At 31.5% G+C, this 14,918-nt stretch overlaps 2 protein-coding genes across 7 annotated transcripts in view; both read left to right on the forward strand.

The window, feature by feature from the left end:
• LOC127701324 (mitochondrial ribosome-associated GTPase 2-like) overlaps positions 1-14,918 on the forward strand; it is a 560,717-nt gene that overhangs the window by 223,577 nt on the left and 322,222 nt on the right. The gene's annotated exons all lie outside the window — the stretch shown is intronic.
• LOC127701261 (interaptin-like) overlaps positions 1-14,918 on the forward strand; it is a 42,012-nt gene that overhangs the window by 11,146 nt on the left and 15,948 nt on the right. For 5 of the 6 annotated variants that reach the window (XM_052205086.1, XM_052205088.1, XM_052205087.1 and 2 more), the window contains exons 2-5: positions 6,727-7,030; positions 8,192-8,273; positions 10,378-10,403; positions 12,629-12,709. In XM_052205086.1, the coding sequence (XP_052061046.1) occupies positions 6,727-7,030; positions 8,192-8,273; positions 10,378-10,403; positions 12,629-12,709 (493 nt within the window). Of the gene's footprint in view, positions 1-6,522; positions 7,031-8,191; positions 8,274-10,377; positions 10,404-12,628; positions 12,710-14,918 lie in introns of those variants that run through there. The other variant, XM_052205091.1, reaches the window with a different exon arrangement.

The following is a 14,918-nucleotide window of genomic DNA, read 5'->3' on the forward strand; positions in this document are numbered from 1 at the left end:
AGACGTACAGACCAGAAAGCATAATGCTCTTTAGTTAGCGCATAACAATGAATAAAATACGACCTAAACCCCAAAACCGGCCTCCTTCAGCAAAAACAAAGACTAAAAACAAAAAACCCTCCCCAAGAAAAGCTAACACAACCTGATCTGTTTTTAAGAGTCCAATTTACACAATACGGAACCTGTTTGAGAGTCGCTTCTGTCTTTAAAATGGCAAAAAGCATTCCAACAATAGTTACAGATATTTCATAATTTTTGTCAGCTACATGTTCAAGTTCAAGGCTGATGGTTTTCTCCGATATTCATGTTATAATAATTCAAAATTGATCACCGAGAATGTTTAAAGAACACCTTTCACTCAACCAAGACATCCCGCACTTGAAAACACTAAAACAAAAACTTTAAAAGCTACAAAGACAACATTACCAAAATACCTTTTTTTTATTATCTCTATAATGGCCAAAATCATATTCATGATTTTAGAGCGAACTGAATAATTTTTTATCATTAAAATTTTTCGAATTCCATCATAAGGTAACCTTTTTGATCTAAGCTCAAGTTTTCGAATCAATTTTGTAATTACAACGTCGAACATGAAGTAAAAATGTCTTTTTATTTTTTTAAAAGCAAACAAATATTGACAGTTTTGAGTGTTTATAGTTAAAATTATTGACATAGCACTTATTGTAATTGAAAATGCTTTCCAAAATTACCTTATTATGATAATTCATCACGAAAATCTCCTTGAAACTTTCTTCAAGAACATCAACGTTGTCATAAAAGGATTATAAATGATAATCTTTAAGAATAAAAAATCAAATTGTAATACATGTATTATTTCAACTCTCAAATTATTGGGTCGTTACGTTATACGATCTTATACGACAAAACAACATGGAATACTAGTTATCTTGGTGTATTCAGGGGTGTACGGAATTTTACACCGGTGTTGAAAATCGAGACACCCTATGGCGCACAGGGTGTATGAATTTTGAACACCGGTGTTACGAATTTATTTCTTCACTCATTTTAATACCGGCGTGTAAAATTGAAAAAAAAATCACTCATTTTAATACCGGCGTGTAAAATTAAAAAAAAAATCTATGAAGAAATCCCACTTCACATTTCTTCACACCGAAGATGCTGTGTTGTCAAATATTACCTTTTTTACTTTTTTTATTTTTAGAAATTTGGCAAAATTGGAATTTTTTTTTTAATAAATTTTTTCCAAATTATAATATTTTTGCAATCTTGGCAAAATCTTAATATTTTTGCAATTTTGGCATAATTCATTTTTGGGGGAAATTTTATATGCTTAATTTTATATCCGGTTGTAAAGTTTAGCTAGAATGAGGTGTTTATTTACGCCTGGGTATTCAACCAATCAAAATGCAAGATTCTTGATTAAGATTATTAGAATAAATATATATACACTGGAATTAACATACCGACCGTGCAATACCCTCATGGGTAGTCAATGTCGTTAACCCCCCTCGTTGTCGAATTAACATACTTGACCAAAGTTACAATTTTACATAGTGTTCGCCAAAAGTATATATTATTAACAGCCTACCGTAAAAAAGATTCACATAACAATCTTATTTTGTAGTTAATTATCTCTAAGATAAAGCTGTTGCTTATATCTTAATATAAATGCAAAAATCTAAATAAAAACATAAGACAAATAGACTATAGCATCAACTTTGACCCCCATATTTTCTGTAATTTATCAAAATATTTCTTGAAATCTGTGTTTAATGAAATGATTCTTGAACTGATAAAATATAGTCATTTTTTTACGAATAATATATGTGATGCGCCTATTTCATTTCTGAGTTCTGACGTCTTACATTTTCTTTTGAAATATCTTTGCTGGTGTTCATTCTCGAATGTAGAGTGTTACGCAAGAGTCAAAAGGACTAAAAAAGCAAAGATTTAGACAAACATCCCACGCCGATATGTATACTTGTCTCTTGACTTCAATCTTGAACGATCAAAGAAAAAAATGGGTTACCTCCCCTGTAGTCTGGGCCGTTTTATGGAACCATTTTAAATGATTTATTTACCTTATCATATTCTTTAATGTTCTAATTTACAGCACATATGTAAACAATAGTTTTTCAAAGGGATTTTATTTCGTAAATGATCTGTCATTATTTAGTTCCGCTATTCTGTCTTTTTTAACGAGTCTGTTACGGCTGTTCCAGACATTGTCAAAATTTGGACAAGTGCTTTTATCGAGCTGTCACTATCAATGATTATTATAATTTTATAATGTAAAGTCTACACCAAATACATGTATACGTCTATACATTCTTGAAATTCTGAAATTCTTTATCAATTGACAATCAAAGTGTACACCAAAAACATGTATATATATAAACTCATTGTTGAAGGCCGTACGGTGACCTATAGTTGTTAATTTTTGTGTCATTTGGTCTCTTGGGGAGAGTTGTCTTATTGGCAAGCATACCACATCTTCTTATTTTTATATTCTATTCTAAACATTCTTAAAATTCTGAAATTCTGTATCAGTTGATGACCACATGACACGCCAAATAAAGAAGTTTGCGCACCGTAAATCTGCAATCTCTCATTCAGCAAGATGCACTTTCAATTAAACTCCATTTGATTAATGGCGTATTTAAATGAAATAAATATGAATTAACGAGAAATTGAGATTTACTTTTCGTGCCAAAATCGCACGGAGATTGTTCGCAGAGTTGTAATAAATTATCAACACCTATTCCCACTGTCATTCTTAAGCGCTAAACATGCAATCGCGTCGAGATTTTGTAGAGCACTTGATCTTAAGGAAGAGGGGATATATTAGTTAACGACAACATAAAACAATCCTTCCAGGACTGTTCAAATAAAATTTGATCTTTAAAAGAATGGAAAATCAATTTTAATGACAAAATCATTGATTCAAGTTTTTAAAAATGGAAACAAGGTTTGAGTGATGGCCGTTTAGGCCACGAAGGTCGTCTCCACTTTTATTTGATTTTAACAGAAAAGTATATTTGGAATGTCTGCTGATTAAAAAATTGCTTGCACGCAACAAGTTAATCATCTTAGAAATATGCGTGTAACAAAAGCATATACCTTAAAATTAAACGTGACATAGATGTTGGTTAAACGGTTAACATTGTTGCATGGAATGTAGATATATGAATTTTACATTGTGATTGACTGAAATTGATTAATTTTTGAAAGATGGACATATCTTATTATAAAATTTATTATACTTTATCATGGGATCTATGTATATGACAGATTTTCAAACAGAAACTTTGATAACTAGTTTATATAAGAAATTTTGGATTGTACCAGAAAATGCGGCAAATTTTCTACCTGTCTGTGGGTAAGTTGCAAGAGGAGTAGTATACAAAAAAACTTGACCGTACGAAAATTGTATCTAATTTTTTTTATTTTGTCATATAATTTTGTTTCCATTAACATTATTGGTAAAATCTTAATTTTCAAAGTGACTATGAATATTTTTATGATATTAAACAAATATTCCATTACTTAGAGATATTAGATCAGCTTACATGTAAACACTGCAACTATTTTTTTATGTCAAATATTTTTTAGATTAAATTTCTTTTTTTGAACTAAGGACTTTGAAAATGAAATGAATCTTTTTGACTTAGTGTAATATTTATCAGCAGATTTTAGTTGTAGTCCTCTTTTTGATAAGTCAGTAATCAAATCAATTCACCAATTTCAATTTATGTTTTTAATTCAATTAAAAGGAGATGCGGTATGATTGCCAATGAGACAACTATCAACCAAAAGAACAAAGAACTTGAGAATGTGAACAGCCACAGGTCACCTTACGGCCTTCAATAATGAGGAAAACCAATACCGTTTTTTAATAGGCTAAAAAAAGGGTCATGGGATGACACAATGTGAAACAATTACACAGAGAAACCCAATCGGCCTGATTTATGCTAAAACAATAAACGGAAAACAGATATAGCCGAAAGCAACCAATGACAACCACCGGATTTCATATTTTTCTCTTGGGAGCGGCTCATAGAGAATTTGGCGGGGCTTAACATAGTTGTAAGCGCTCAACCCTTCCCATAAGATCGGACAGATGCGTAACTGTCCATTTGCACCTGTCCTAAGTCAGGAACCTGATGTTCAGTGGATGTCGTTTGTTGATGTGGTTCATAAGTGTTTCTCATTTCTCGTTTTTTATATAGATTAGACTGTTGGTTTTCCTGTTTGAATGGTTTTACACTAGTCATTTTTGGGGCCCTTTATAGCTTGCTGTTCGGCGTGAGCCAAGGCTCCGTGTTGAAGGCCGTACTTTGACCTATAATGGTTTACTTTTACAAATTGTGACTTGGATGGAGAGTTGTCTCATTGGCACTCATGCCACATTTTCTTATATCTATCTACTAACAACTGAGCACACTATTAAAATATGTTGAAAGTCGAAGATTCATCAGTTCGGTACTATGCAAACACACAAAAACAAAACGAATCAAAATGACACGACACAAAATACCGATTTAAGAGGCTTACAGTTACTGAACAATATTTCCAAGCCCAACTTTAATTGAAAAAAAAAACATGTTTATCAGGCTGAAACTTCGGATAATTCAAAGATCAATTTCAACAAATAAATAGACCATGCTAACCCAGGTTTATATCAATCAGTAAATCTTCAACGGAAAAAGAGTAATCAGCATGCAGTATTGTAAAAACAATTTACCTCAAGTGTGCAATGCTAAAATTATATAAGAATCGACTGGAAAGGGGACCACAATTGTAAAAAAAACTAGATAGCAATATATATAATCTGTTGACCTGTGTATATATTAAACTATGGAAATAAAATGAATGTTATAGGCACTGTTCGAATATCTTACTATAACGTAAAATTAATAAGTTTATTTAAAGAACCAATAAGTGTGTTCGGACCGTATTTCTATTTACGAAATTATAAACTACACAACATAAAAATTAGGATGTGATATCCTTTTAGTAGTAAATTTAAGGTAACACCAAATTTCCTAACAGAGAATTTAGTGAAATCTCATACGTAATCATTTATCAGTTTTGATATTGTTTCTGTAACTCTGGACGTCCCATAGAAGAGAATGAGAAAGCGTGTGGAGCGGAGCGGAACCGGAATGCATGGGAGTTTAGGTTTTTATTTTGTAACGTTTAAAACGGCATTAGATTTTAAAGCTCGATTTAAAATAATGATTTCTATTGATTTGACTTATTCAGTTATCTCGTTGAAAGATTATAATTCATTGATTATTCATTACAAAGTTATTTATTACCTACAAAAACAGTTTATTTTTAATTCTTTATTAAAAATTAAAAGAACCACTTTAGCTATTATCAATTAAATGTTCTTCAATCATTTAAGTCGCAGATATGTATATATACGCAATGGGTATGACAAAAAGTTCCCATGGATTGAAAATAAAAAATGGTATTCGATTGAAGTTTGTAATTTTCTCACCGAGTTATAACTGCACAACTTAAGCTGTATCGTCCTTGATTGTATTGTGCTCTTTTGTGTGTGTTTTTTTTTCATTCCACAAAACAAATAAAGAGAATGCTTCGGTGTAGCAATAAGAAATTGAAAAAAAAATAAGATTATAAAACATAACTTTAAGCAGTCGTAAAATTGTCGATATCCTACACACTTCCACTGTGACCTTGTCCTTACGATGAACCGGGGCGTCATCAGTTTTTTTATGGGTTCGCGTGTTGCTCACGATTTTTTGTTTTATGTGTCCGGCTTTTTATGGACTTTTATATTTTCGTCGTTTTTCTTTTGAAGCTGTTTGTAATCGACCTCTCGTATTTGATTGTCCACAACTTTTTGTTATCCCCAACAATGCCACATTCTATAACTTACACACAAGCACTCAAATAAGCGAAATAAATTTAAACTAAATTCCTATGGCTTGAATTCTTATCTTTACCAAAATGTCTCTCATTAAAGACCCATTTCAAGCATACATTTGTAAATTGCAATACACATTTTAACATAACAATATAGTCTTCTTGAATTTATACAACCTTTGTGATCAATCAAGCTCGAGTCATTAACTTGCATTATCATATAATACTAAATTTCAAAACCTTAATTCACCTTATTGTTCCGAAACTTTTACATACATTTAAAGATCAATTTGTAAATAACAGAAATAAATATGACATTCTTACAAACAATTCAGTTGTCATACAGAAATCAGATAAAACCATTATACACATGTATCTCCCCTTTTAAAATATAACACTTTTGCTTGATTTGATTTTAGTTTAAAGTCGAATTCTTTTCCCTTAGAAAGGGTTACTTTGGGTGATATAAAGGTTTACACTGTATATGAACATACATAATATAAGCTATTAGATAAGTCAATGGCTTAGGCATTAATATGTAATGCGATCAACATTGGCAAACAAAAGAACAGTTAGCGTGAAAAATATAGGACTTCAATAAATCGACAGAGAAAGATTAGCATAAACAATAAACAGAAGAGATTGTGCATTTTTATTAGATTTTTTTGTTGATCTGTCTTATTGCATTATATATTAGAAAGTAATGTCGAAATTGCAGCCGCAGGTCTAAAAATAAACTGAAGAAACAATGCCACCTGCAAACATTGAAAGTGAATGCAAAATTGCAGGGAAAAATAAATTCACTAATTTTAGGGAATTAATTCTTTTACGTTTGCTTAAACGCAGGACTTCCAAAAACAACGCTGCAGTTTCTAAGAAATCAGAATCGCAGACACAGGAAAGTGATAACAATTCCCACATAAACATCCCTACAGAAGAAACGCGGACCTCGAAGAAAGCTTTTGGTGTCCGGGAATGTGATAAAAATGGAAATAATATCAAAGGCAATGTTGTGAACAAAAATTGTGAAACTGAAACAAAGGAAAATATTGTAATAGATATCGAAACCCCTCAACAGAACGGCACAAGAAGAAGACAATTAACTGAAGAAGAGATGGTCCGTTTGGAAAGTTTTTCAAGGCTTGATCCAGTAAGTAAACATGTAAATCTTCCATACTATTTAATTACAAGTATGACATTTGAAATTGGAACAAGACAACACCTTATAAACACAACAATAAAGAAAAGAAAACTACTATAATTATTCGTTGATTCATTGGTGCTTGCTTAACATCCAGTGGCAAATATTTCATGCATATATTTCGTGAGACTCACTTCATGAGGCATGGATATAACGCCCGCGTTAATAAATATTAAATTCAGTCTGGTTATTTCACAGAAAACTGGGTTCATTGATGTCACTTAACAAATGACGTTGTTGTTGGACTGCCTGATTCGCTGCTTTTAATATTCTAATTAAAATTCCATTATTAATATATTGTTTGTATGAGATACTATTGAAAACGTTTAGGGAGAATAAGAAATAAGTTTGGTAAAAAAAATATAACATATTTATAAGCTCACATACCATGACAGTTTGACCTTTTGCGTTTCTAGAACCTATATGCTCAGTTTATGGACATTGCTCCTACGATGCTTGCACAGCATTTCCCCCTTCATATCAAATTTTAAACAAAATGCAATCATGGCAACAAAGTCAAATAACGTAAATATTTTATTTTTTTTCATTTCATTTCGCTACAAATTCAAAATTAAAAAGCATATATTATTAAACGAACAAACTTGTATATTCACTAAGCCTATTAATAGTTAACACAGGAATAAACTATTTGCCTTACAAATATAAAAAAAAAATGGTTTTGAAGTCAGAGAATCCTTAACTACATTATTTGGAATTGATGGCAATGAAAAAGATATGCAAATCAGTTGAATTCATTTCGGCGAAAAAGATAAAGTCAAAGCTAAAATACACGAAAAAGATACATTCAGCTCTTGTACTTAAAAGTGAATATTATACTTCATGTATCTACATACAAATTTAGGAATTAAAATACCAAAGCGAAGATTGTCGACAAAAGACTACTGCTTAACATAATACAAATAAGTAGAAGAAATCGTCTAATCGTTAAAATCTCCTTACGACAAATTAAAAATCTATATGCTGAGTAAATATTTATATTTATAAGTTCAGTTACAGAACAAATTCATTAACAACGACTAGCAGTTACCCACAACTGATGCTGGTTTCCAGTTTAAAGTTATAGGTTAACTGGTTTTTATTTTATTTTAGTCGACGCTGCGTGTGATTGGATGGTCATCCGGTGCGGCAGATTCCATGACAAATACTCCAGACTTAGCAGAAACACAAGACGGTAAGTGTATGATATTTAGTTTTTTGTTGGAAATTTTGTCTCCTAGTTCTCGTTTTGATTCACAATTTATGAGGAAACAGAGGCTGTGCTGCAAGGATCAAGGCCAGGTTAGTCTTTTCTTCTACTGTAACAGGCTAATCCAATTCATTTGAACTCTGGTAGATATTTGTCTCATTGGCAATCATACCACTTCTCCTTCTTTTTTTATGAACTATACTTTTCCTAATTCAAATCATAATTTGTAACATTGAATACCGTTGACAGCCAAACCCATAGTTTGATAAACCTTTACGCGTGTGATGATGGTTCAAATTCCGTGTCCTTTTAATTTTCACCGCATTTCAAGTTTTGAAAATCTGTAAAAAGTGTACAAAAGTTACTTATTGCCTAATTTGTACTTACATGATCGACAAGACGTGTGCCAGGTGTGGAAGCAGGATCCGCCTACCCTTCCCTTTAAGGCATATGAGATCACACACGGTTTTTGGGAGGTTTCATGTTGCTTAGTCTTTGATTTTCTTTGTTGTGTTTTGAAGACGTGTTTTGTCTTTTCGTCGTTTTGGGTTTTTTTTTTGCCATGGCGTTGTCAGTTTGTCTTCGACATATAAATATCTCATTGTATCGTTCGCTCTTTATACGGAAGCATAAAAATCCATTGCTATTGCAAGCGAATACATTTTTTAAAACATTTTCTAACATATATGTTAACTAAATGCAATGTCTTGATTGTGCAATCAGTGTTAATTTGTCAAACATGATTTGTGCTTTTAAAAGCAGTTATCCCAAAAGAAAAGAAAAGAGCAAGCATATTGGGCTGTCAAGATATCAATGAGAAAAATAATTAGTATTCTATATCATTATCATTTGAATGTCACAAACAGTCGGATACATATTTCCTAGATGCCTGACAATATTTAACCAAATTTGACCTCTTACTTAGAAATAATTGTTGTCGATTGTGGAGCAGAACATGCTTACCCTTCAAAGGCGCATGACATCACTTCCGTTTTCTGTTGGGGGTTCTTGTTTTTTTCAATACACATGGTGACTTCTGATCTGCATTGTTCGTATATCGAACTTCTGTTTTTGGTTTGGTATTTTATGAGACAACTATCTACCAGAGACCAAATGACGTAGAAGTAAGCAACTATAGGTCACCTCACGGCATTTTACAATGATAAAAACCCATACCGTATAAATGACCACTTATATTCAAAATTCAAAAAGTCAGGACTATGATAGTAAGTCGCACATTGTTCCAATGAGGACAGTGTAAAAAATGTAACCCCAAAGGCCAGTATTAATCACAGGCACTAGTCTGTGAAAAAAAATTACCAACATACTTTTTACAATAACATTAAAGTATATTGGTATTTTTCATAGACAAGATCAGTGCCCGTGGTATAAATGTAAGCTCGCTCTTTGGACTATAGCTTGTAATTTAGCAAATTACTTATTTCCTTTTATACACTTATTTTTTGCGGTAAGTTTTCATTATAAAATTATGAGATGTGGTATGATTGCTAATGAGACAACTTTTCAACAGGCTAAATGAAGTTGATTTAAGCAACTATGAGCAAAACCCAAACATGGTACATATATCTGTTTCAATGTTTACTTCCATACAAACATGGACGCTGTCTTGATCTGATCTATGTTTTAATAAGCACTGTAAACTATTATGTTGAATATGAAGACGACAATCAAACTTTGTTTTTTTTTAGATTATCCAAAGCTGTAGCTTCTTTGGATGTTGTCATGATACTAGCTTCTCCTTTTTGTGTTTTCTTTTAAAAGCATGCTAGCAACTTAACTTAATCATAACCACTTCCTAAACATGATACAAAGTTTACAATCTACGAGGACGAACTTATCATGCCTTATTAATTTTAAAGTTGAATCGAGCTTAAGAAGACACAATTAATATGCCAACCACGCTTACATGTAAAAGATACATTCTATTGAGGATTTTAATCAGTGAGGTCCCATTAATATATATTTCTAATTTATATACTCTGATCCTGTTCACATGATTTAATATATACCTGCCTGCGATGTAGACGAAAATAAGGTTTATAAATGATGAATGATTTGTACTTTTCAGATGAAAATATGTGCAAACTTACAAAGGTAAGTTGTTTAACTATTTATATTATAAAATGGAATATATTTTTACAAGTTATTAGATCAATTTCAATCAATCACTGCCTTATTAATGTACAAGATATTCAAATGAAATACATGTATCTGTAATCCAGGCACATGTACTTTCTCTATTATAATCAATTTTAAATATGATATTTATTTCAATTTCGAAGTCTATGCAGTTATACAATCTCTTGGGCCATGCTTTTGAAATTTACCTGACAGATAATTATTATGTATTATGAATATTAAATATAATGGTACTATAAGTAATGAAGTAAGAAAAAAGTTTCACCTTCTAATGGGTCTGGTTATTGGGTCTGAAAACTATTTTCACATTGTTGTATACGTACCAAGAAGCTATATGTATTTGACAATGAAAGAGAATTGTCCAAAAGTCAAGCCCACAACGGAAACAGCAATTATTATAAGCTTTACACAACCGAAGCCTTCTTTAGATGGCTTATCAAAATTTTACTTATCAAATTAAAAGGTCTAAATTGAGTTTAAATTTAACTGACGATCATCATTATATAAATAAGGCGAATTCTTGTAATTACCATTGAGACAACCATCATCCAGTGTTGTAATGACGTAGGTGTAGGTCATAGGACGGTATTCAACAATGAGCGAAACCCATAACGTAAAGTCTGCTATAGTTGTTAACTTCTGTCATTTGGTCTCTGGTAGAGAGAGAGAGAGAGAGAGAGAGAGAGAGAGAGAGAGAGTTGTCTTATTGGAAATTATACCATCTTTATTTTATATGAAACGCCGTGACATGACAAAATGTTATATAATTAAAACTAGAAGATTGGTGATAAAACAACTAACGAATACAAATATGACAGACAGCAACCAACGATGACCTTTGCTTTAAGATCAAGTATACCGTGTTCGTGAATCACGCAGTTCAATGTATATAACATTTTAAAACACTGTCATGCGAGATCGAAAATTTGTTTAGTGCTATGATATCGTCTATCGTGGTACGCTTCAAAGATTTATAACTGTAAAAACCAGCCTCTAATTATTGCTACATACATGTACGTTGCTATAAATATGACATTATTTGTATGTCTGTTGACCTTGATTAAATAAAAATAAACTGTACAAACTGTTTTACTCTTAATTAAAAGAAATAAATCTACAGGAGACCAATAAGACAAAAGAAAGAGTTTAGCTCCCACTTTTTATAACTTTAATATATCTTTAAACGATAAACTGAATATACTGGGTACAGTGTACACATAACTGGGCTTCAAAGGATATTTTCGCAACCAAAGGTTCTGGAAAAATATTCAAAAATAAAAAAAACGGAACAAGCCAACTCAAACCGTCTTCAGTCAACTCTTCCTGAGGCAATTGCGGTCCTAGTTTCAGTCCATTCTGAGCAATATTTAAAATGGAAATTGTATAATAAATATATCATATTTTTTCAAAATTGAATAAAATTTTTGAATTGTAACGGTAATACATTTATTTCCTTTAAGGTCTTGTGCATTTTGGCATTATATTAACGACCTTTTTTTATATTTTATATGAAGTGTTCAAAGGTTCAACGAGCTCCAGTATTTCGTTGTCATATTTTATGTACTAGGGCAGCTATGCATATTGAAAATTGATCAACCATTGTTCTTTTATTGATAATAATACCAAACATGCTTAATATGGAACTGACAAGGTATAAATGGAATTTTGCACTGATAGTCATGGATTTACCTGTGTTTTATTTTATCAAAACAAATATTAGACTTCAATAACATTGATCTTTTAATCTTTGTCATGTATTTTAATTTACATTATTCAACACCCCTTTAACACTCAGATGTTTTAAACAGTCTAATTATTTAAAAGTTAAACAGACCAAAACCAATATACATGTAAATTATTTGGCTTTTTATAATCCCATTTAGTGGCAATGCATTAATGCAAATAAAACGCTGCGAAAGCACTTAGTAAATATTTCACATAAACAGAGGACATACTTTTGTTTTACCTAGAGACGGATGTATCCTAAATTTATATGTACCTATGAAGAAAGTTTAAATGTTGTGAATTGACAACGGATGTTTATACAAACTATAAATTTAAACAACAATTTAAAAGTTTTAACTTCTTTGATAAGCAGTCAATGGTATTTTAAGTTTTGAATTTACGAATTCATTATTTTGGTAATGAAGGATTTTATCTATTTGACTGATTTTGAGCAGGTGGAATTTAGGAGACTGCAGGACCAAGTCCGAGATGTTAGTTTCAACCTGCGAAATCGATTTCGGACGTCTGCATATCAGGTAAGATTTCTTGCTTATTTATTTTCTGTTCGTTTTTATATCAATGTTCTTTACTTTTACTTGTTTAGCATCGAGTTAAGTTAACCTTATATATGGGAAGAATTGTTCGCCTACCAAATAAATGAATTCATTAAATTTCAGGTCACGCACGGTTCATTCATTTAAATACATGTCAAGGTTCCTTTTAAATGGAAAATGTAACAAGATTAACTTCAGAAATGAATATTCGTGAGAATATATATTGTTTAAATTATGTAAACATATACACGTGGACTTCACAGTGTGTTAATTAATCTATACCTCCGTTGCTATGCAAACAACCAAAATGGCGGTCTATAATTTGTCCGCGAACACAATGTACAGGTTATAATATTGTAGATAATAGACAAATCACTATTGTTAAGGGGGATTTAAATATATGCTGGCAATATAATGTTTAACAATCATTGACACATTTTAATAACCCAATATTAAATTCAAATAAACAAATATGTGACGAAGGTGAAAATAGTTCAGAGGCACTTCCGGGTTAACATGATGAAAAGGCACTTTTTGGAACGCGAACTGAGATCATATATCCAATAACTAGACTAGATTATAATCTTTAATTAAAATGAATTTGAGACAGAAGCCTTAAGATGCAATTAAACATAGAAAAAGAGGACTAATGTGGACAAACTACATAACGTGTGCTTTTAACAATAGAAAAGTTAAAATTAACCAAAATCCGACCACCTTTTTAGTATATTAGTACATGTTGCAAGAAAACGAGAAAACTAAATATCTTATCTGCCCATCAACCATAAGTAGACGGAGCATGGTCCTGTATTAAACGGGCATTATAGCTTATGACAAGTAACTTTTCGTTTATATTGTATATGCATTAGATTTGTGTTTGCTCTCTAACTAGTATTGTTACCGTTGTTTTTCTCTGTTTATGTTAATTTGTTCACTGGCATTCCTGTGTGATATACTTGGCAATGAAGTATTTGTGTCGATATTGATTCTTTCTCGAATTAAATGGGACGCATTTTGGATTACTTCAGCGACTCCCTTTAATCTTGTTGCAAATCCTGGCTAGGAAATAAAGCTGAAAAATGATATTTTATAAAACGTATGGATCTGGTTGACTATAGTAGTATACAATTTGAAAACATCTTTATATATACAAAATCGTCTACTAATAATATCAAGACCGAAAAACTAATTGAATACTCGCGGAAAATGTTTTTGTTTTGTTTATATACCAGCTGACAGAGCAGCCAACAACGTTTTCGATATTTGGCATAAGTACTATATATGATCTACCCTAGCGATATACAGTAAAACAAACTGAGTACCTATAACTTCTAACAGTCACGTGTTAATATAATTAATAAAGCTTTATGACCGCATGTTGACCTTTCAATGTACCCTTTTACATTGAGCTGGTGTCCCTCAACTCTACATTATCCCTTTTATTCATGATAGTCTATATTTCCAGTTCTAAATGGGTTCGAGTCTGGAATAGACTTGGTCAAATTTAACAGAAACTACTAAGATATGTCCCCAACATCGTAATATTGAAAGGACAATTCTCAAAACACCAAGCCACTAAGATATAAGAAAAAAAAACAATCACTGACAAAATATTGACCTTAAACAGGCTCATTCCCATGTGATGGGGTTAAGTTATAGGTCGTTTTATTCAAACTTCCACATTTAATCCCCACCCAGGAACTATATTTAAAGGGACACAGAAGATTATGTAGTTAAGAAAAAAGCGCGCTCCTCGTAATGCAATATCAGTATTAATGAGTACAAGATCAGAGGAACAATTCAATTATAACAAATAATACCATATCAAAAATACTTTTAATTTTAGTTCTTTGTTAGTGTTATGCCTATTGATTAGCGCTGACTATAAATGTCCTATTTTTGGACATCCAGTTTTATTGTGATTTAGCTTGAGTGCACAAAGAATAGATATACAAAACATGCAAATCTTGGTAGCTGCATACTGCTGCTTGATACGTATGGAATGTTTGCGTACAATATTCAACTATAAAATCATTAATATAAATGTTTTATTCAGTATACGCATGATTAGGCCAAAAAAAAAAAAAAAAAGAGATTCTTAACCTACCATATTTTGCATGTCTCGAAATGCCTACCCTAAAGTTTTTATTTACACTTTTATTATGACAAATTTTGAGGATCGTGGTATACT

Source organism: Mytilus californianus, unplaced genomic scaffold (assembly GCF_021869535.1).
Source record: "Mytilus californianus isolate M0D057914Y unplaced genomic scaffold, xbMytCali1.0.p SCAF_5, whole genome shotgun sequence".
In the NCBI taxonomy this organism is placed as follows: Eukaryota; Metazoa; Mollusca; class Bivalvia; order Mytilida; family Mytilidae; genus Mytilus; species Mytilus californianus.